The 22,727-nt window shown below is 45.0% G+C and overlaps 2 protein-coding genes across 4 annotated transcripts; both read left to right on the forward strand.

The window, feature by feature from the left end:
* Window positions 1-1,025: 1,025 nt before the first annotated feature.
* LOC140583900 (uncharacterized) lies at window positions 1,026-3,289 on the forward strand. The gene is made up of 2 exons (XM_072707846.1): window positions 1,026-2,116; window positions 2,216-3,289. Exons 1-2 carry the CDS (start codon window positions 1,344-1,346, stop codon window positions 2,679-2,681), a joined length of 1,239 nt encoding a protein of 412 aa, XP_072563947.1. The 5' UTR covers window positions 1,026-1,343; the 3' UTR covers window positions 2,682-3,289.
* A 10,014-nt stretch (window positions 3,290-13,303) lies between these two features.
* LOC140583902 (uncharacterized) lies at window positions 13,304-16,436 on the forward strand. 3 transcript variants are annotated; one of them, XM_072707853.1, is made up of 7 exons: window positions 13,304-13,403; window positions 14,622-14,891; window positions 14,991-15,629; window positions 15,728-15,766; window positions 15,889-15,993; window positions 16,075-16,175; window positions 16,305-16,436. In XM_072707853.1, the coding sequence occupies exons 2-7, from the start codon at window positions 14,646-14,648 to the stop codon at window positions 16,321-16,323; spliced, it is 1,149 nt and encodes a 382-aa protein (XP_072563954.1). In that variant the 5' UTR covers window positions 13,304-13,403; window positions 14,622-14,645; the 3' UTR covers window positions 16,324-16,436. The 3 variants fall into 3 exon arrangements, with proteins under 3 accessions (XP_072563954.1, XP_072563955.1, XP_072563953.1); XM_072707854.1 differs by lacking the exon at window positions 13,304-13,403 and having other exon boundaries at window positions 14,025-14,891; window positions 14,991-15,348; window positions 15,484-15,629; XM_072707852.1 differs by lacking the exon at window positions 13,304-13,403 and having other exon boundaries at window positions 14,025-14,891.
* The last annotated feature ends 6,291 nt before the right edge of the window (window positions 16,437-22,727 follow it).

The following is a 22,727-nucleotide window of genomic DNA, read 5'->3' on the forward strand; positions in this document are numbered from 1 at the left end:
AGATGTTTGAAGCGGTCAAGGTGAGGTTATTTTTTTAACATAAGAAACACTGCTTTCAGATCATAAGAACATAAGAACTATACAAACGAGAGGAGGCCATTCGGCCCATCAAGCTCGCTTAGGGAGAACTTAACTAATAGCTCAGAGTTGTTAAAATCTTATCTAGCTCTGATTTAAAGGAACTCAAGGATTCAGCTTGCACTATGTTATCAGGAAGACTATTCCATATTCTGACTATCAAGCCAGTCGGTTAAATAAACACTACTAAACAGTCATTACACACTACCAGTCAAAACTGTTGTTGGCATGTAAATTAGAAACCAGAAGACTATAGTGGAAAAAAAGTATGATCGTCTACCAAAAACATTTACACACTGTATAGTCATGACTGACATGCTGAGGCTGGGTTTGAACCAGTGATCCGGGGAACACAAGCACACAGGCTTAGCCCACTGAGCCACACAGGGTCCCTGGAAGTGCATGAAAGTTCACCATAGCAAATACCCTGAGCAAGGAACTGCCCACAAGCACAAGAAAAGTGCTGGGGCTGGGGGCTGGGGGCTGGGGGCTGGGGGGTCAACTGAATGTGTGAAAGTCATTAACATCTCTTTTGACTGGTAGTATGTGTGTGTGTGGGGTGGGGGGGGGTTTGCATAGATCACATTTGAGGACCAAATTGCCCCCAAAGTGTAGTAAAACCTGAAATTTTCCTACTTTTGGGGACATTTTTTGAGGTCCCTATTTGGATAAACACTTTTAAAGCCTCTGATCACAAATTTTTCTGAACACATACAAATGAAATTTCAATGGAAAAAGTTGGCCAAAATTTCACATCTGTTCACGACTATACGCTCGGGTGGTGAACAAAAGCACTGGCAAAGTCTTGCATTTCTGAAAAGTTTCAATACGCAGAAAAAGGCTAGTCACTTTAGAGCGCTATTTCGTGAAGTCTGGTCCACCATCTAAACGGCTAAACACTGCCCCTGAAGCCCCTGAAATAGAAGAAATCACAAGACAGAAAACACTTTAACATCCCTCCATCACAGAGCCGGACTCGCCATCAAAACTGTAAGCTCCTCTAAACCCAGCTTATTGTACCTTGATACCTTGTACGTTGCTTTGGATAAGTCTGCTAAATGCTTTAAATGTAAATATAAATATTGTACAGTGTAAAGCCATGTAGCAGAAATGACTTGGGGTCAGTAATCCAGGAGACATGGAGGTGTACAGTAAATATCCATTGTCTTCCCAACATCAGTCACTGAATGGTATTAAAAAAGCACTGGAGAGTTCAAAGCATACAATTCTCACAGTCTATCAGCACCACCAACATTCAGATGTAAATGAGCTTCAGATGTAAATGCACGCTGGCCGACCAGATCACCCCCCCTGGAAAGAAAATATCCCTATTCCCTTTTATTGTCCTTGGTGATTTTAACAGAGTGAATCTACACCAGGAACTTCCTAAACACAGACAGCATATCGACTGCCCCACCAGGGACAACATCACACTGGACCACTGTTACACCATTTTAAAAGATGCCTATCGCTCTGTCCCCCGGGCAGCTTTAGGACATTCTGATCACTGTATGGTCCATCTTATTCCAATTTACAGGCAACAGCTTAAACGTGCCAAGCCTGTAGTCAAAACTGTGAAGAAGTGGACCAATGCAGCAAAGCAGGAACTGCAAGACTGTTTTGACTGCACTAATTGGACTGTCTTTGAAGCTGCATCTGATAATCTGGATGAGCTGACAGACACTGTGACATCATACATCAGTTTTTGTGAAGATGTGTGTGTCCCGACCAAGACCTTCTGCACATACAACAACAATAAACCATGGTTCACTCCCAAACTGCAACATCTTCACCAGGCCAAGGAGGATGCCTACAGAAGTGGTGACAGGGCCCTGTACAGGCAGGCCAGGAACACGCTGACCAGGGAGATCAAAGTGGCAAAAAGAAGCTACTCTGAGAAGCTGAAAGAACGGTTCTCAGCCAATGACCCTGCATCAGTGTGGAGAGGCCTGCGAGATATCACCAGCAACAGACGACCCCTACCCCCCGCTGAAGCAAACAAAGACCTGGCAGACGAGCTGAACAACTTCTACTGCAGGTTTGAGATAAACAGATTCACACCCCCCATCCACCCCACTCCAGAGACAATAACCCTCATCACACCTCTCACCCCCCTATCCTCCCCCCTGGAACTCAGAATACACGAAGCGGAAGTGAGCCGGCTGTTCCAGAAACAGAAAACCAAGAAGGCCCCGGGACCAAACGGTGTATCCCCCTCCTGCCTCAAAACCTGTGCTGATCAGCTGGCTCCCATCTTCACCCGCATCTTCAATAGATTTCTGGAGTTGTGTGTAGTTCCCTCCTGCTTCAAACGCTCCACCATTATCACGGTCCCCAAAAAACCCACCATTACAGGACTGAATGACTACAGACCTGTCGCCTTGACGTCTGTGGTCATGAAATCCTTTGAACGCCTGGTTTTAGCCCATCTAAAGGACATTACAGGACACCAGCTGTACCCCCTGCAGTTTGCCTATCGGGCAAACAGGTCGGTGGATGATGCAGTGAATATGGGGCTGCATTATATCCTGCAACATCTGGACCGTCCAGGAACTTATGCCAGGATCCTGTTTGTGGACTTTAGTTCGGCTAAACGAGCATAGATTTTAACGAGCAGTTAAAATCATTTCAGATCCGTCACATCCTGGACACAATCTTCTCCAGCTACCCCCCTCTGGCAGACGCTACAGATCTGTTTACAAAAACTGTTTACACTATACCTCGCACCTTAAAATTGCACAGTGTTACTCACCTGTGTATATTTATAATATTTATAATTTTTCACATTTGTATTGTATGTGTGTTGTATTGTACTGTATTTGTACAGTATTTCTTGTATAGGGTATTTTGTTTTTATAGTGTCACTTATTGTAGAGCTGGGTGATATGGCCTAAAAATAAAATCTCAGATTTTTTCACAAAAAATCTGATTTCCGATTTCAATCGATTCTCCCCTCCCCTACACAAAATCAAACTACTTTATTTAGCTTTTTTTACTTTAGACCACACCTTTAGGGGCAGTGTGTGGCTCAGTGGGCTAAGCTGTGTGCTTGTAATCAGAAGGTCACTGGTTCAAGCCTAGCCTCAGCATGTCTGCAGCTCCTTGAGCAAGGCCCCAACAGGTGGCCTTCACAGACAACTTATTCTTCAAAGATCAAGTTGAGGGAGGCATAAACACAATTTCCCCACGGGGATCAATAAAGTGTCAGTTATTATTGTGAACACTTTTAGAAAGGTTTCTCTATAGCTTATTTTAAAACTGGCAACAACACAATACACCCTCAAACTTATAAATAAAAGTAATAAGTAATATTGTAATAATAATAGAAAAAAAACATATAATTTTATCATGTCAGCTTAGTATTAAGTAAATACTTTATGCCATTGGGTTTGACATATTATATTACAATTCCATATTACAGAAGTAGCAACACCTTTCTTTGGGCACGTGCCATCTTTTCCCCTGTCATTGCCATGTTGTTAGTGAATCTGCTACAGTGTTAATTTACCCATGAGGAATGGTGCATCGCATTAGTTCCGCATTTGGCGCTTGTGTGTAAAAAAAGTAATAAAATCGATTTCATGAAAACACATCGTCCTGAACTGTAAATTCGAATTAATCAATTAAATTGATTTATCGCCCAGCTCTAACTTATTGTTTGTGTATGAGAGAGTATCAAACTGTGGGAAACTAATTCCTTGTGTGCCCCAGCACACTTGGCGAATAAAAGCTGATTCTGATTCTGATTCTGATTGCTGCAGCAGGTGAGGATCATGAACTCCCAATCACCTACAAATTCTTTAATCAATCAACAGTTACAGTATCAACAATCAATGGCTGGACAGTTGATACAGGGACAATGATCACAACACACATCAGAACAGCCTTCCCAAAGCCAACAAACTGAACCCTATTGAAAATTTGTGGACTATGCTTAAAATAAAGCACTTTAAAACAAATCAATATACTGTAGGACCAAAGTGCTGTACAAAGGATAAATAAGAATAGACAATAAACAAACCAATAAAGCATATTAAAATAAAATAAAATAAGTAAATAAAATAAATTAAAAAGAAAAATGAGCTTTTTTAAGTCATAGCAAAGACCATTCAATCATTTAACCCTGTAAAAAGAAAAGTAAAGTTTTTGTAAAGACAGCGCCATCTAATGGTATCACCCTGCAAGTGAATGAATGGGCGGGTTTATAGTCAAATATAGGCCCACCCCTAGAAGAAGGGGGGCTCTACCTTTCGGATGGTAATTGGAAGGAACTTGGCTGGGATTTGGCTGCCAGCCAGACTGGAGGGGAAATTTTAAGTGGCTGGATCTGTATGAGGGAGTTTGCAAAATTTCATGAGCCCACGCCTTAGAGAACTTGTCTGGTGTAATTTCAAATGTCTAGTTTAAGGGAGCTAAAGGCCTCATAAAGGACTTGGGGGGTCCGTCACGGCTGAAGCCTACGAGCCAGGGGTCTGAAATTTGGCATGCGTCAGCTAGATCTATGTATGAGGGAGTTTGCAAAATTTCATGAGCCCACGCCTTAGAGAACTTGTCTGGTGTAATTTTAAATGTCTAGTTTAAGGGAGCTAAAGGCCTCATAAAGGACTTGGGGGGTCCGTCACGGCTGAAGCCTACGAGCCAGGGGTCTGAAATTTGGCATGCGTCAACTAGATCTATGTATGAGGGAGTTTGCAAAATTTCATGAGCCCACGCCTTAGAGAACTTGTCTGGTGTAATTTTAAATGTCTAGTTTAAGGGAGCTAAAGGCCTCATAAAGGACTTGGGGGGTCCGTCACGGCTGAAGCCTACGAGCCAGGGGTCTGAAATTTGGCATGCGTCAACTAGATGTATGTATGAGGGAGTTTGCAAAATTTCATGAGCCCACGCCTTAGAGAACTTGTCTTGTGTAATTTTAAATGTCTAAGGGAGCTAAAGGCCTCATAAAGGACTTGGGGGGTCCGTCACGGCTGAAGCCTACGAGCCAGGGGTCTGAAATTTGGCATGCGTCAACTAGATCTATGTATGAGGGAGTTTGCAAAATTTCATGAGCCCACGCCTTAGAGAACTTGTCTTGTGTAATTTTAAATGTCTAAGGGAGCTAAAGGCCTCATAAAGGACTTGGGGGGTCCGTCACGGCTGAAGCCTACGAGCCAGGGGTCTGAAATTTGGCATGCGTCAACTAGATGTATGTATGAGGGAGTTTGCAAAATTTCATGAGCCCACGCCTTAGAGAACTTGTCTGGTGTAATTTTAAATGTCTAATTTAAGGGAGCTAAAGGCCTCATAAAGGACTAGGGGGGTCCGTCACGGCTGAAGCCTACGAGCCAGGGGTCTGAAATTTGGCATGCGTCAACTAGATCTATGTATGAGGGAGTTTGCAAAATTTCATGAGCCCACGCCTTAGAGAACTTGTCTGGTGTAATTTCAAATGTCTAGTTTAAGGGAGCTAAAGGCCTCATAAAGGACTTGGGGGGTCCGTCACGGCTGAAGCCTACGAGCCAGGGGTCTGAAATTTGGCATGCGTCAACTAGATGTATGTATGAGGGAGTTTGCAAAATTTCATGAGCCCACGCCTTAGAGAACTTGTCTGGTGTAATTTTAAATGTCTAATTTAAGGGAGCTAAAGGCCTCATAAAGGACTAGGGGGGTCCGTCACGGCTGAAGCCTACGAGCCAGGGGTCTGAAATTTGGCATGCGTCAACTAGATGTATGTATGAGGGAGTTTGCAAAATTTCATGAGCCCACGCCTTAGAGAACTTGTCTGGTGTAATTTCAAATGTCTAGTTTAAGGGAGCTAAAGGCCTCATAAAGGACTTGGGGGGTCCGTCACGGCTGAAGCCTACGAGCCAGGGGTCTGAAATTTGGCATGCGTCAACTAGATCTATGTATGAGGGAGTTTGCAAAATTTCATGAGCCCACGCCTTAGAGAACTTGTCTGGTGTAATTTCAAATGTCTAGTTTAAGGGAGCTAAAGGCCTCATAAAGGACTTGGGGGGTCCGTCACGGCTGAAGCCTACGAGCCAGGGGTCTGAAATTTGGCATGCGTCAACTAGATGTATGTATGAGGGAGTTTGCAAAATTTCATGAGCCCACGCCTTAGAGAACTTGTCTGGTGTAATTTTAAATGTCTAATTTAAGGGAGCTAAAGGCCTCATAAAGGACTAGGGGGGTCCGTCACGGCTGAAGCCTACGAGCCAGGGGTCTGAAATTTGGCATGCGTCAACTAGATCTATGTATGAGGGAGTTTCCAAAATTTCATGAGCCCACGCCTTAGAGAACTTGTCTGGTGTAATTTTAAATGTCTAATTTAAGGGAGCTAAAGGCCTCATAAAGGACTTGGGGGGTCCGTCACGGCTGAAGCCTACGAGCCAGGGGTCTGAAATTTGGCATGCGTCAACTAGATCTATGTATGAGGGAGTTTGCAAAATTTCATGAGCCCACGCCTTAGAGAACTTTTCTTGTGTAATTTTAAATGTCTAAGGGAGCTAAAGGCCTCATAAAGGACTTGGGGGGTCCGTCACGGCTGAAGCCTACGAGCCAGGGGTCTGAAATTTGGCATGCATCAACTAGATCTATGTATGAGGGAGTTTGCAAAATTTCATGAGCCCACGCCTTAGAGAACTTGTCTTGTGTAATTTTAAATGTCTAAGGGAGCTAAAGGCCTCATAAAGGACTTGGGGGGTCCGTCACGGCTGAAGCCTACGAGCCAGGGGTCTGAAATTTGGCATGCGTCAACTAGATCTATGTATGAGGGAGTTTGCAAAATTTCATGAGCCCACGCCTTAGAGAACTTGTCTTGTGTAATTTTAAATGTCTAAGGGAGCTAAAGGCCTCATAAAGGACTTGGGGGGTCCGTCACGGCTGAAGCCTACGAGCCAGGGGTCTGAAATTTGGCATGCGTCAACTAGATCTATGTATGAGGGAGTTTGCAAAATTTCATGAGCCCACGCCTTAGAGAACTTGTCTGGTGTAATTTCAAATGTCTAATTTAAGGGAGCTAAAGGCCTCATAAAGGACTTGGGGGGTCCGTCACGGCTGAAGCCTACGAGCCAGGGGTCTGAAATTTGGCATGCGTCAACTAGATCTATGTATGAGGGAGTTTGCAAAATTTCATGAGCCCACGCCTTAGAGAACTTGTCTGGTGTAATTTTAAATGTCTAGTTTAAGGGAGCTAAAGGCCTCATAAAGGACTTGGGGGTCCGTCACGGCTGAGGCCTACGAGCCAGGGGTCTGAAATTTGGCATGCGTCAACTAGATCTACGTATGAGGGAGTTTGCAAAATTTCATGAGCCCACGCCTTAGAGAACTTGTCTGGTGTAATTTTAAATGTCTAGTTTAAGGGAGCTAAAGGCCTCATAAAGGACTTGGGGGGTCCGTCACGGCTGAAGCCTACGAGCCAGGGGTCTGAAATTTGGCATGCGTCAACTAGATGTATGTATGAGGGAGTTTGCAAAATTTCATGAGCCCACGCCTTAGAGAACTTGTCTTGTGTAATTTTAAATGTCTAAGGGAGCTAAAGGCCTCATAAAGGACTTGGGGGGTCCGTCACGGCTGAAGCCTACGAGCCAGGGGTCTGAAATTTGGCATGCGTCAACTAGATGTATGTATGAGGGAGTTTGCAAAATTTCATGAGCCCACGCCTTAGAGAACTTGTCTTGTGTAATTTTAAATGTCTAAGGGAGCTAAAGGCCTCATAAAGGACTTGGGGGGTCCGTCACGGCTGAAGCCTACGAGCCAGGGGTCTGAAATTTGGCATGCGTCAACTAGATCTATGTATGAGGGAGTTTGCAAAATTTCATGAGCCCACGCCTTAGAGAACTTGTCTTGTGTAATTTTAAATGTCTAAGGGAGCTAAAGGCCTCATAAAGGACTTGGGGGGTCCGTCACGGCTGAAGCCTACGAGCCAGGGGTCTGAAATTTGGCATGCGTCAACTAGATGTATGTATGAGGGAGTTTGCAAAATTTCATGAGCCCACGCCTTAGAGAACTTGTCTGGTGTAATTTTAAATGTCTAATTTAAGGGAGCTAAAGGCCTCATAAAGGACTAGGGGGGTCCGTCACGGCTGAAGCCTACGAGCCAGGGGTCTGAAATTTGGCATGCGTCAACTAGATCTATGTATGAGGGAGTTTGCAAAATTTCATGAGCCCACGCCTTAGAGAACTTGTCTGGTGTAATTTCAAATGTCTAGTTTAAGGGAGCTAAAGGCCTCATAAAGGACTTGGGGGGTCCGTCACGGCTGAAGCCTACGAGCCAGGGGTCTGAAATTTGGCATGCGTCAACTAGATGTATGTATGAGGGAGTTTGCAAAATTTCATGAGCCCACGCCTTAGAGAACTTGTCTGGTGTAATTTTAAATGTCTAATTTAAGGGAGCTAAAGGCCTCATAAAGGACTAGGGGGGTCCGTCACGGCTGAAGCCTACGAGCCAGGGGTCTGAAATTTGGCATGCGTCAACTAGATGTATGTATGAGGGAGTTTGCAAAATTTCATGAGCCCACGCCTTAGAGAACTTGTCTGGTGTAATTTCAAATGTCTAGTTTAAGGGAGCTAAAGGCCTCATAAAGGACTTGGGGGGTCCGTCACGGCTGAAGCCTACGAGCCAGGGGTCTGAAATTTGGCATGCGTCAGCTAGATCTATGTATGAGGGAGTTTGCAAAATTTCATGAGCCCACGCCTTAGAGAACTTGTCTGGTGTAATTTTAAATGTCTAGTTTAAGGGAGCTAAAGGCCTCATAAAGGACTTGGGGGGTCCGTCACGGCTGAAGCCTACGAGCCAGGGGTCTGAAATTTGGCATGCGTCAACTAGATCTATGTATGAGGGAGTTTGCAAAATTTCATGAGCCCACGCCTTAGAGAACTTGTCTGGTGTAATTTTAAATGTCTAGTTTAAGGGAGCTAAAGGCCTCATAAAGGACTTGGGGGGTCCGTCACGGCTGAAGCCTACGAGCCAGGGGTCTGAAATTTGGCATGCGTCAACTAGATGTATGTATGAGGGAGTTTGCAAAATTTCATGAGCCCACGCCTTAGAGAACTTGTCTTGTGTAATTTTAAATGTCTAAGGGAGCTAAAGGCCTCATAAAGGACTTGGGGGGTCCGTCACGGCTGAAGCCTACGAGCCAGGGGTCTGAAATTTGGCATGCGTCAACTAGATCTATGTATGAGGGAGTTTGCAAAATTTCATGAGCCCACGCCTTAGAGAACTTGTCTTGTGTAATTTTAAATGTCTAAGGGAGCTAAAGGCCTCATAAAGGACTTGGGGGGTCCGTCACGGCTGAAGCCTACGAGCCAGGGGTCTGAAATTTGGCATGCGTCAACTAGATGTATGTATGAGGGAGTTTGCAAAATTTCATGAGCCCACGCCTTAGAGAACTTGTCTGGTGTAATTTTAAATGTCTAATTTAAGGGAGCTAAAGGCCTCATAAAGGACTAGGGGGGTCCGTCACGGCTGAAGCCTACGAGCCAGGGGTCTGAAATTTGGCATGCGTCAACTAGATCTATGTATGAGGGAGTTTGCAAAATTTCATGAGCCCACGCCTTAGAGAACTTGTCTGGTGTAATTTCAAATGTCTAGTTTAAGGGAGCTAAAGGCCTCATAAAGGACTTGGGGGGTCCGTCACGGCTGAAGCCTACGAGCCAGGGGTCTGAAATTTGGCATGCGTCAACTAGATGTATGTATGAGGGAGTTTGCAAAATTTCATGAGCCCACGCCTTAGAGAACTTGTCTGGTGTAATTTTAAATGTCTAATTTAAGGGAGCTAAAGGCCTCATAAAGGACTAGGGGGGTCCGTCACGGCTGAAGCCTACGAGCCAGGGGTCTGAAATTTGGCATGCGTCAACTAGATGTATGTATGAGGGAGTTTGCAAAATTTCATGAGCCCACGCCTTAGAGAACTTGTCTGGTGTAATTTCAAATGTCTAGTTTAAGGGAGCTAAAGGCCTCATAAAGGACTTGGGGGGTCCGTCACGGCTGAAGCCTACGAGCCAGGGGTCTGAAATTTGGCATGCGTCAACTAGATCTATGTATGAGGGAGTTTGCAAAATTTCATGAGCCCACGCCTTAGAGAACTTGTCTGGTGTAATTTCAAATGTCTAATTTAAGGGAGCTAATGGCCTCATAATGATTTGGGGGGTCCGTCACGGCTGAAGCCTACGAGCCAGGGGTCTGAAATTTGGCATGCGTCAACTAGATGTATGTATGAGGGAGTATGCAAAATTTCATGAGCCCACGCCTTAGAGAACTTGTCTGGTGTAATTTTAAATGTCTAATGTAAGGGAGCTAATGGCCTCATAATGATTTGGGGGGTCCGTCACGGCTGAAGCCTACGAGCCAGGGGTCTGAAATTTGGCATGCGTCAACTAGATGTATGTATGAGGGAGTATGCAAAATTTCATGAGCCCACGCCTTAGAGAACTTGTCTGGTGTAATTTTAAATGTCTAATGTAAGGCAGCTAATGGCCTCATAATGATTTGGGTGGTCCGTCACGGCTGAAGCCTACGAGCCAGGGGTCTGAAATTTGGCATGCGTCAACTAGATGTATGTATGAGGGAGTATGCAAAATTTCATGAGCCCACGCCTTAGAGAACTTGTCTGGTGTAATTTTAAATGTCTAATGTAAGGCAGCTAATGGCCTCATAATGATTTGGGGGGTCCGTCACGGCTGAAGCCTACGAGCCAGGGGTCTGAAATTTGGCATGCGTCAACTAGATGTATGTATGAGGGAGTATGCAAAATTTCATGAGCCCACGCCTTAGAGAACTTGTCTGGTGTAATTTTAAATGTCTAATGTAAGGGAGCTAATGGCCTCATAATGATTTGGGGGGTCCGTCACGGCTGAAGCCTACGAGCCAGGGGTCTGAAATTTGGCATGCGTCAACTAGATGTATGTATGAGGGAGTATGCAAAATTTCATGAGCCCACGCCTTAGAGAACTTGTCTGGTGTAATTTTAAATGTCTAATGTAAGGGAGCTAAAGGCCTCATAAATTAATTGGGTGGTCCGTCACGGCTGAAGCCTACGAGCCAGGGGTCTGAAATTTGGCATGCGTCAACTAGATGTATGTATGAGGGAGTATGCAAAATTTCATGAGCCCACGCCTTAGAGAACTTGTCTGGTGTAATTTTAAATGTCTAATGTAAGGGAGCTAATGGCCTCATAATGATTTGGGGGGTCCGTCACGGCTGAAGCCTACGAGCCAGGGGTCTGAAATTTGGCATGCGTCAACTAGATGTATGTATGAGGGAGTATGCAAAATTTCATGAGCCCACACCTTAGAGAACTTGTCTGGTGTAATTTTAAATGTCTAATGTAAGGGAGCTAATGGCCTCATAATGATTTGGGGGGTCCGTCACGGCTGAAGCCTACGAGCCAGGGGTCTGAAATTTGGCATGCGTCAACTAGATGTATGTATGAGGGAGTATGCCAAGTTTCATGCTTGTCAGTCATTCCAGTTAAAAGTTATGAGCATTTGACAAGGCCGAGCTCCTTTTTCCCCATATCAGAGTCCCAGCAACACATGTGTTGCTGCATCTCTGGTTCTCAACTTTAATTCTCAGTTTAATTTCTGAGGCACCGTCGGCTCCAGAGACTTGGAATTTGGTACACGCGTCTCCCAGGCAGTGCCGGTTCAGAATCTGCAAGTGCCCGGTCTCCAAGTCGCTGCGTTCTCCAAGTGGCCTCCTGGTGGCGCTAGAACGACGGGGTTAAGTGGCAAAGTCCCAGTCCCTTTCCCGCACTGATGCCTAAGGGTTATATTACCCTTAGAATCAGGGTTAGAATCAGGGGGTGGTTAAGTTTGAGAACCTATGGTTAAATTACTCTTAGGGTTAGGACTAGTCCGCCATGAACCAACAGGCTAAAGTAAGTAACACCAATGTATTGTGTTGGATGTGTACACAGGTGTGGTGTCTTTGAAATACATGATTGGTCACGACCTGGAAATACCTTTTATAACGTTTACTGGTGAAATCCATACACGCATGCATTGATAATGTAAGAGTGCCATCTACTGGACATCTACTGTATCACATCCAGTTCAGGTCCAGTCCTTCGCCAGCAAAGGACCTCCTCCTGACCCCATAGTCATACAAGAGCTCATCATCAACTGCAATGTCCTCCACCTAAGGATATGAATAACTTATAAGAATAATATGTTTATATATATATATATTTATATTATAACTATAACATGTTATAGTTATAACTCATAATACGTATTGTTCTAAATAACTCTTGTCTAGCATATGCGTAGTGACAAATGAGAAGCGTATGTTCATTTCGCATTGAATCGTGACTGCATGGCTACGTATTCCTGTATGTAGCAGATGTGTTTTATTATTTACTAGTGTATTGCTTAAATGTTACGTATATGTTAGTTATTATAAATTATAATATTGTTCTACCGAATTTTTGTCTAGCACACGTTGTGTCTGCTGAAAACCGCATGGTTTGTTATGAATAGGCTGCAAAGTACACTATACAGGCAGGATGTAAAAAAAAAAAAAAGATCACTATACAACCGCAGATTTCCGCGATAGAAAATGACATATATATTACATATGTTCCACAGAAAAATCCGCGATACAGCGGGCCCCCTCGAGCTTCATGAAGACATTACGGAGGTCAAACATTTATATGACGGGGGTTAGGGTACACAAAATCATTTAGCGTATAACTGTACGGAGGAGCGACCTAAAAGGATAATTTGAAATGCATACCAAAGTGGACATATATGGGTCTCAGACTTTTCCCCACGTATCTATGCAAAATCACCGAAAATTGCAATTTAGGGCATTGCGTCAGCATTTTCTTTCACTGGGTGGGGAGGGGGGGGGGGGGGGTGTTTGGTGGGGGTAGTGAGTAGCGCGCGAACTTTAATTAGAATTTGAAATTTGAAATTATTTCAAGTATAACACTTACTACAGATTTGCCTAGTCTGGATATTATCGGTCCACATACTTAGACATCATGTAGTTTAAACATTTATATTACGGTCAAAGACAATACCACATAATGAATTAGCGTATAACTCGACGTAGGAGCGACTTAAAAGGATAATTGGAAATGCATGTGAAAGAGGACATTCTGCCCTTCGTGGCCATATATAGGGGTTTCTGGGACTTCTCTCGAGGTATCCATTGAAAGTCACCCAAAATTGTATTTCAGGGCTTTGCGCCAGCATTTTCTTTCACGGGGGGTGGCGCGCGGGCGGGGGCGTGCCTATAAGTGAGCAGCAAGCTAACTTTCCTCATTAGTGTTTATTCGGGACGGGGCAGAGAAGCAGCCGAATTGGTACATCTTCAATTTGAAGTTTTCCCCCAGCACTTCGTAAGTACTTTACGCTTTTTAGACAATGCATTACTTAAGATTTCAAAGTAACTGTTTTACAAAGCATATCGCAGTTTAATTCCATGTTTAGATAAACTTAGTCTGCCGCTTTGATACGAACGCTGCTGTTACAATGTATATGGCTGTTTTGCGTTTGTCTAAACGGGGAATTAATTAATCTGCCGCTTTGATACGAACGCTGCTGTTACAATGTATATGTCTGTTTTGCGTTTGTCTAGACATATAATTAATCTGCCGCTTCTGAAATGCATACGGCTGTCTAATTGGTCTTTGTAAGCTGACGCAACACTCGCCGTGGCCGCAGTTTGTTGGGGGTAGAATCGCCATTTCGGGTGTGTGCTACTCAAGAGCCACCATTTGCCGCGTGGCGTTGCTCGGATACACGTAATCTGCCGCTTTGATACGAACGCTGCTGTTACAATGTATATGGCTGTTTTGCGTTTGTCTAAACGGGGAATTAATTAATCTGCCGCTTTGATACGAACGCTGCTGTTACAATGTATATGGCTGTTTTGCGTTTGTCTAAACGGGGAATTAATTAATCTGCCGCTTTGATACGAACGCTGCTGTTACAATGTATATGGCTGTTTTGCGTTTGTCTAAACGGGGAATTAATTAATCTGCCGCTTTGATACGAACGCTGCTGTTACAATGTATATGTCTGTTTTGCGTTTGTCTAGACATATAATTAATCTGCCGCTTCTGAAATGCATACGGCTGTCTAATTGGTCTTTGTAAGCTGACGCAACACTCGCCGTGGCCGCAGTTTGTTGGGGGTAGAATCGCCATTTCGGGTGTGTGCTACTCAAGAGCCACCATTTGCCGCGTGGCGTTGCTCGGATAAACGTAATCTGCCGGTTTGAAACGAGCGCTGCTGTTACAATGTATATCGCTGTTTAATTGCATGTTTAGACAAACTTAAATCAACAGTCGATTGTGCATATGTGGCTTTGAAGTTAATGCTTGGTTGCCTACCGGTTACGTCAACCTCTTCCTATACGTGCGTGACCACAAGGTGCGCCAGTTCTTCCACCAATGGGTTTATGCTCCCATTTAACCTATAATTGAAATTAAATGGTTGAATAATTAAGTACTTGGTACCACTAGATGGGTAGAGCAATGGACTCTGAACCATATGTAATCAAATGTGCCTCTTTCTAGATGGTTAATAATTTTGAAATTTCTTCTTCATTTCAGGTACTGTTTTTGTGTTTTTCCATCATGCCCCGCAAGCCCCAGGCCTGCCCGCTTTGCCGGGCTGTCTACAAGAACGTTTCGGTCCACCTCCGTGCCGTGCACAAGGTGGACAGCAACGCGGAGAGGAGGCTGCTGAACTCCTTGTCGTCGGGCAGATTTGCCGGGCCGATAGATTGCCCCGTGCCCCTCTGCCCGGCGACAAACCTCAGCCGAATTGACCGCCACCTGAAGCTGCGGCACTCGCTGGACGGCGACGAGCTGAAGCGGCTGGTATTGCATCCCATTCCATTTAATTGTATCTGTATAGGAAATCTATGCTGCAGTTCATCTTAAAGAATCTCACACGATTACCTCCTGCCCAAAACCCAGATTGCGATCGCCAAGAAGGCGGCGGCACGAAGGTCGTTGCACGACTTGAGAGGCGCACGCAAGCAGAGGGAGGATGAGATGGCACGGCTGAAACGGCGGCTCCGACGCCTGGAGAAGGAGGTGGCCAAGCTGAAAAGGCAAAGCTCCTCTGTGCCTCAGGGGTCGGGATCCTGGTCACGTTCGCAGCATTCTGGCGGTCGGCAGTCTCGGAGCGAGGAGGGCGACATGCCATCCCTCAGCTGCAGACGGCGACGATCAGCTCCTGTGCTCGTCACCACCTCCTCCTCCTCAGATGAGGTGGTCACCACAGCGGTCCAGCTCTCCGGGGAAGGCCCCAGTGGCGCCACATGTAGTCAGGGTGAGTCCAGCCGGGTGCAGTTGCTACCCCTAATATGTTCCACAGAAGGTGGAAACGACCTGTGGTGGAAGACACGTCAATCACTTCAGCAAGGGAACAGCTATGGTGAGGCTAAAACAACATATCTTCCAACAGGTGGCACTGCCCAGGTGGAGGGAGACCTGGGGGCACATGGCACGCAGCCATCGTGTAAGGTGGTGGTTGTCCTCCAGCAGCTGGAGCAGGAGGAGGAGGAGGAGGAGCAGCAGCAGCAGCAGCAGCTGGAGGAGTCGGAGTTTGAAGTAAGTTTAACCGGTTAATTTTGGTAATTGAAGCATTAATAACGTGTGTGTGTGTGTGTGTGTGTGTACATGTCAAACTGAACACATCTCTTTGACAGGTCCCAAGTCCTCTGCCAAAAGCAGTGCCGTTTGCTCGGGTAATGCCAAGGCGTCTTTTTTTTTTTTATTTTATTTTTTTTAACTTTTCAAACATGTTTTGGGTAATTTCTCTGTGATAATGTGCAGTGATCAAAGTAATGTCATTTCTTTAAAATCACAGAAGGCACTCGTCCGACGCAAGATAACGTATCCTGAGACCCTGAAGGATATGCTTCGGCAGCAATTCAGGGACCATTGGCAGGAACGGCCAATAAGAACAGACACGGTTAGTATGCTGTTTGGTATCATATCAGTTACTGCCACCGATGTATCACGCATGACTGAAATGGAATACTGTCTCTTTCAGATCAACAGAGTCTTGTCCCGGTCTCCCACCCTCCTCCAGCACTGCAAAGACCTCCGACTGACGATTGATAACGTCCGAGGCTTATTGAAGCAAATGCAACAGTAAGCCACCTTCACTGAACATTTAAAACATTTAAGATGGTGGTTGTTACTAATACTTTACTGTTGTGCTTGCTGTTGCTCATATGCTTTTTTTTTTTTTTTTTTTCTCTCTGCTTGTCTACATTTCAGATCATCAGTCCCTACATAAGGAGGAAGGATGCCTCTCTGAAAGGCCATCTTTCTTCCCTGTTTTATATCTCCTCTATTAAGTATTTATATTTCTATTTATTTTATTTATATTTTTGTCACAGCTGTTTTATTTGTTGCTTTGCACTTAAGCTTTGAAGTTTACATAGGAACAGGCAAATAAAAGGCCTTTGTTTAATTAATGTCTCAGTTTTCCCTTGTCATGTCCTCCACAAGTCACTGTGCATGGGGTTATGGTAGGCATACTTTTTAACTGATGGGTTCATTAAACACTCGTATGGTTGGGGAAGGGGGGTCTTAGGGTTCGGGAAGGGGGTAAGGGGTTTTAGCGTAATGGCTGTCCCTTACTGCGAATGCCTTGGTCAGCACCACCTCTAGCCTGACCCTACGAGCCAGGGGTCTGAAATTTGGCATGCGTCAACTAGATGTATGTATGAGGGAGTTTCCAAAATTTCATGAGCCCACGCCTTAGAGAACTTGTCTGGTGTAATTTTAAATGTCTAATTTAAGGGAGCTAAAGGCCTCATAAAGGACTTGGGGGGTCCGTCACGGCTGAAGCCTACGAGCCAGGGGTCTGAAATTTGGCATGCGTCAACTAGATCTATGTATGAGGGAGTTTGCAAAATTTCATGAGCCCACGCCTTAGAGAACTTGTCTGGTGTAATTTCAAATGTCTAGTTTAAGGGAGCTAAAGGCCTCATAAAGGACTTGGGGGGGTCCGTCACGGCTGAAGCCTACGAGCCAGGGGTCTGAAATTTGGCATGCGTCAACTAGATGTATGTATGAGGGAGTTTGCAAAATTTCATGAGCCCACGCCTTAGAGAACTTGTCTGGTGTAATTTTAAATGTCTAGTTTAAGGGAGCTAAAGGCCTCATAAAGGACTTGGGGGGTCCGTCACGGCTGAAGCCTACGAGCCAGGGGTCTGAAATTTGGCATGCGTCAACTAGATCTATGTATGAGGGAGTATTCCAAGTTTCATGCTTGTCAGTCATTCCAGTTAAAAGTTATGAGCATTTGACAAGGCCGAGCTCCTTTTTCCCCATATCAGAGTCCCAGCAACACATGTGTTGCTGCATCTCTGGTTCTCAACTTTAATTCTCAGTTTAATTTCTGAGGCACCGTCGGCTCCAGAGACTTGGAATTTGGTACACGCGTCTCCCAGGCAGTGCCGGTTCAGAATCTGCAAGTGCCCGGTCTCCAAGTCGCTGCGTTCTCCAAGTGGCCTCCGGGTGGCGCTCGAGCGTCGGGGCTAAGTGCGTCCCAGTCCCTTTCCCGCACTCCTGCCTAAGCTGTTTGTTGGTTACGCTAAGCCTAGCCAGATTTGCTAGGTCTAATTGATGTATTTGATAGTTATGCAAAGGCTGCCCAGATTTGCTAATGTCAAGTTATGGATTTGATAGTTACGCAAGGCCTAGCCAGATTTGCTAGGTCTAATTGATGTATTTGATAGTTATGCAAAGGCTGCCCAGATTTGCTAATGTCAAGTTATGGATTTGATAGTTACGCAAGGCCTAGCCAGATTTGCTAGGTCTAATTGATGTATTTGATAGTTATGCAAAGGCTGCCCAGATTTGCTAATGTCAAGTTATGGATTTGATAGTTACGCAAGGCCTAGCCAGATTTGCTAGGTCTAATTGATGTATTTGATAGTTATGCAAAGGCTGCCCAGATTTGCTAATGTCAAGTTATGGATTTGATAGTTACGCAAGGCCTAGCCAGATTTGCTAGGTCTAATTGATGTATTTGATAGTTATGCAAAGGCTGCCCAGATTTGCTAATGTCAAGTTATGGATTTGATAGTTACGCAAGGCCTAGCCAGATTTGCTAGGTCTAATTGATGTATTTGATAGTTATGCAAAGGCTGCCCAGATTTGCTAATGTCAAGTTATGGATTTGATAGTTACGCAAGGCCTAGCCAGATTTGCTAGGTCTAATTGATGTATTTGATAGTTATGCAAAGGCTGCCCAGATTTGCTAATGTCAAGTTATGGATTTGATAGTTACGCAAGGCCTAGCCAGATTTGCTAGGTCTAATTGATGTATTTGATAGTTATGCAAAGGCTGCCCAGATTTGCTAATGTCAAGTTATGGATTTGATAGTTACGCAAGGCCTAGCCAGATTTGCTAGGTCTAATTGATGTATTTGATAGTTATGCAAAGGCTGCCCAGATTTGCTAATGTCAAGTTATGGATTTGATAGTTACGCAAGGCCTAGCCAGATTTGCTAGGTCTAATTGATGTATTTGATAGTTATGCAAAGGCTGCCCAGATTTGCTAATGTCAAGTTATGGATTTGATAGTTACGCAAGGCCTAGCCAGATTTGCTAGGTCTAATTGATGTATTTGATAGTTATGCAAAGGCTGCCCAGATTTGCTAATGTCAAGTTATGGATTTGATAGTTACGCAAGGCCTAGCCAGATTTGCTAGGTCTAATTGATGTATTTGATAGTTATGCAAAGGCTGCCCAGATTTGCTAATGTCAAGTTATGGATTTGATAGTTACGCAAGGCCTAGCCAGATTTGCTAGGTCTATTTGATGTATTTGATAGTTATGCAAAGGCTGCCCAGATTTGCTAATGTCAAGTTATGGATTTGATAGTTACGCAAGGCCTAGCCTGATTTGCTAGGTCCAATTACTGATTTCAGGGTTTGGGTTAGAGTATGTGGTCAGGGCAGAGGGTCTAATGGTTAGGGAAGAGGGTCTTATGGTTAGGGAAGGTGGTTTCAGCGTTAGGGAAGGGGGTTTTAGGGTTAGGGAAGGGGGTTTTAGGGTTAGGGAAGGGGGTTTTAGGGTTAGGGAAGGGGGTTTTATGGTTAGGGAAGGGGGTTTCAGCGTTAGGGAAGGGGGTTTTAGGGTTAGGGAAGGGGGTTTCAGCGTTAGGGAAGGGGGTTTTAGGGTTAGGGAAGGGGGTTTCAGTGTTAGGGAAGGGGGTATTATGACTAGGGAAGAGGTAAGGGTTTTTTATGGTTAGGGCTGGGGGTAAGGGGTTTAAGCGTAATGGCTGTCCCTTACTGCGAATGCCTTGCTCAGCACCACCTCCAGCCTGACCCTACGAGCCAGGGGTCTGAAATTTGGCATGCGTCAACTAGATGTATGTATGAGGGAGTTTGCAAAATTTCATGAGCCCACGCCTTAGAGAACTTGTCTGGTGTAATTTCAAATGTCTAATTTAAGGGAGCTAAAGGCCTCATAAAGGACTTGGGGGGTCCGTCACGGCTGAAGCCTACGAGCCAGGGGTCTGAAATTTGGCATGCGTCAACTAGATCTATGTATGAGGGAGTTTGCAAAATTTCATGAGCCCACGCCTTAGAGAACTTGTCTTGTGTAATTTTAAATGTCTAAGGGAGCTAAAGGCCTCATAAAGGACTTGGGGGGTCCATCACGGCTGAAGCCTACGAGCCAGGGGTCTGAAATTTGGCATGCGTCAACTAGATCTATGTATGAGGGAGTTTGCAAAATTTCATGAGCCCACGCCTTAGAGAACTTGTCTTGTGTAATTTTAAATGTCTAAGGGAGCTAAAGGCCTCATAAAGGACTTGGGGGGTCCGTCACGGCTGAAGCCTACGAGCCAGGGGTCTGAAATTTGGCATGCGTCAACTAGATCTATGTTTGAGGGAGTTTGCAAAATTTCATGAGCCCACGCCTTAGAGAACTTGTCTTGTGTAATTTTAAATGTCTAAGGGAGCTAAAGGCCTCATAAAGGACTTGGGGGGTCCGTCACGGCTGAAGCCTACGAGCCAGGGGTCTGAAATTTGGCATGCGTCAACTAGATCTATGTATGAGGGAGTTTGCAAAATTTCATGAGCCCACGCCTTAGAGAACTTGTCTGGTGTAATTTCAAATGTCTAATTTAAGGGAGCTAAAGGCCTCATAAAGGACTTGGGGGGTCCGTCACGGCTGAAGCCTACGAGCCAGGGGTCTGAAATTTGGCATGCGTCAACTAGATCTATGTATGAGGGAGTTTGCAAAATTTCATGAGCCCACGCCTTAGAGAACTTGTCTGGTGTAATTTTAAATGTCTAGTTTAAGGGAGCTAAAGGCCTCATAAAGGACTTGGGGGTCCGTCACGGCTGAAGCCTACGAGCCAGGGGTCTGAAATTTGGCATGCGTCAACTAGATCTATGTATGAGGGAGTTTGCAAAATTTCATGAGCCCACGCCTTAGAGAACTTGTCTGGTGTAATTTCAAATGTCTAATTTAAGGGAGCTAAAGGCCTCATAAAGGACTTGGGGGGTCCGTCACGGCTGAAGCCTACGAGCCAGGGGTCTGAAATTTGGCATGCGTCAACTAGATCTACGTATGAGGGAGTTTGCAAAATTTCATGAGCCCACGCCTTAGAGAACTTGTCTGGTGTAATTTTAAATGTCTAGTTTAAGGGAGCTAAAGGCCTCATAAAGGACTTGGGGGGTCCGTCACGGCTGAAGCCTACGAGCCAGGGGTCTGAAATTTGGCATGCGTCAACTAGATGTATGTATGAGGGAGTTTCCAAAATTTCATGAGCCCACGCCTTAGAGAACTTGTCTGGTGTAATTTTAAATGTCTAATTTAAGGGAGCTAAAGGCCTCATAAAGGACTTGGGGGGTCCGTCACGGCTGAAGCCTACGAGCCAGGGGTCTGAAATTTGGCATGCGTCAACTAGATCTATGGATGAGGGAGTTTGCAAAATTTCATGAGCCCACGCCTTAGAGAACTTGTCTGGTGTAATTTTAAATGTCTAGTTTAAGGGAGCTAAAGGCCTCATAAAGGACTTGGGGGGGTCCGTCACGGCTGAAGCCTACGAGCCAGGGGTCTGAAATTTGGCATGCGTCAACTAGATGTATGTATGAGGGAGTTTCCAAAATTTCATGAGCCCACGCCTTAGAGAACTTGTCTGGTGTAATTTTAAATGTCTAATTTAAGGGAGCTAAAGGCCTCATAAAGGACTTGGGGGGTCCGTCACGGCTGAAGCCTACGAGCCAGGGGTCTGAAATTTGGCATGCGTCAACTAGATCTATGTATGAGGGAGTTTGCAAAATTTCATGAGCCCACGCCTTAGAGAACTTGTCTGGTGTAATTTCAAATGTCTAATTTAAGGGAGCTAAAGGCCTCATAAAGGACTTGGGGGGTCCGTCACGGCTGAAGCCTACGAGCCAGGGGTCTGAAATTTGGCATGCGTCAGCTAGATCTATGTATGAGGGAGTTTGCAAAATTTCATGAGCCCACGCCTTAGAGAACTTGTCTGGTGTAATTTTAAATGTCTAGTTTAAGGGAGCTAAAGGCCTCATAAAGGACTTGGGGGGTCCGTCACGGCTGAAGCCTACGAGCCAGGGGTCTGAAATTTGGCATGCATCAACTAGATCTATGTATGAGGGAGTTTGCAAAATTTCATGAGCCCACGCCTTAGAGAACTTGTCTTGTGTAATTTTAAATGTCTAAGGGAGCTAAAGGCCTCATAAAGGACTTGGGGGGTCCGTCACGGCTGAAGCCTACGAGCCAGGGGTCTGAAATTTGGCATGCGTCAACTAGATCTATGTATGAGGGAGTTTGCAAAATTTCATGAGCCCACGCCTTAGAGAACTTGTCTTGTGTAATTTTAAATGTCTAAGGGAGCTAAAGGCCTCATAAAGGACTTGGGGGGTCCGTCACGGCTGAAGCCTACGAGCCAGGGGTCTGAAATTTGGCATGCGTCAACTAGATCTATGTATGAGGGAGTTTGCAAAATTTCATGAGCCCACGCCTTAGAGAACTTGTCTGGTGTAATTTCAAATGTCTAATTTAAGGGAGCTAAAGGCCTCATAAAGGACTTGGGGGGTCCGTCACGGCTGAAGCCTACGAGCCAGGGGTCTGAAATTTGGCATGCGTCAACTAGATCTATGTATGAGGGAGTTTGCAAAATTTCATGAGCCCACGCCTTAGAGAACTTGTCTGGTGTAATTTTAAATGTCTAGTTTAAGGGAGCTAAAGGCCTCATAAAGGACTTGGGGGTCCGTCACGGCTGAGGCCTACGAGCCAGGGGTCTGAAATTTGGCATGCGTCAACTAGATCTATGTATGAGGGAGTTTGCAAAATTTCATGAGCCCACGCCTTAGAGAACTTGTCTGGTGTAATTTCAAATGTCTAATTTAAGGGAGCTAAAGGCCTCATAAAGGACTTGGGGGGTCCGTCACGGCTGAAGCCTACGAGCCAGGGGTCTGAAATTTGGCATGCGTCAACTAGATCTACGTATGAGGGAGTTTGCAAAATTTCATGAGCCCACGCCTTAGAGAACTTGTCTGGTGTAATTTTAAATGTCTAGTTTAAGGGAGCTAAAGGCCTCATAAAGGACTTGGGGGGTCCGTCACGGCTGAAGCCTACGAGCCAGGGGTCTGAAATTTGGCATGCTTCAACTAGATGTATGTATGAGGGAGTTTCCAAAATTTCATG

The sequence above is a fragment of the Paramormyrops kingsleyae genome, unplaced genomic scaffold (assembly GCF_048594095.1).
Source record: "Paramormyrops kingsleyae isolate MSU_618 unplaced genomic scaffold, PKINGS_0.4 ups26, whole genome shotgun sequence".
NCBI classification, from domain to species: domain Eukaryota; kingdom Metazoa; phylum Chordata; class Actinopteri; order Osteoglossiformes; family Mormyridae; genus Paramormyrops; species Paramormyrops kingsleyae.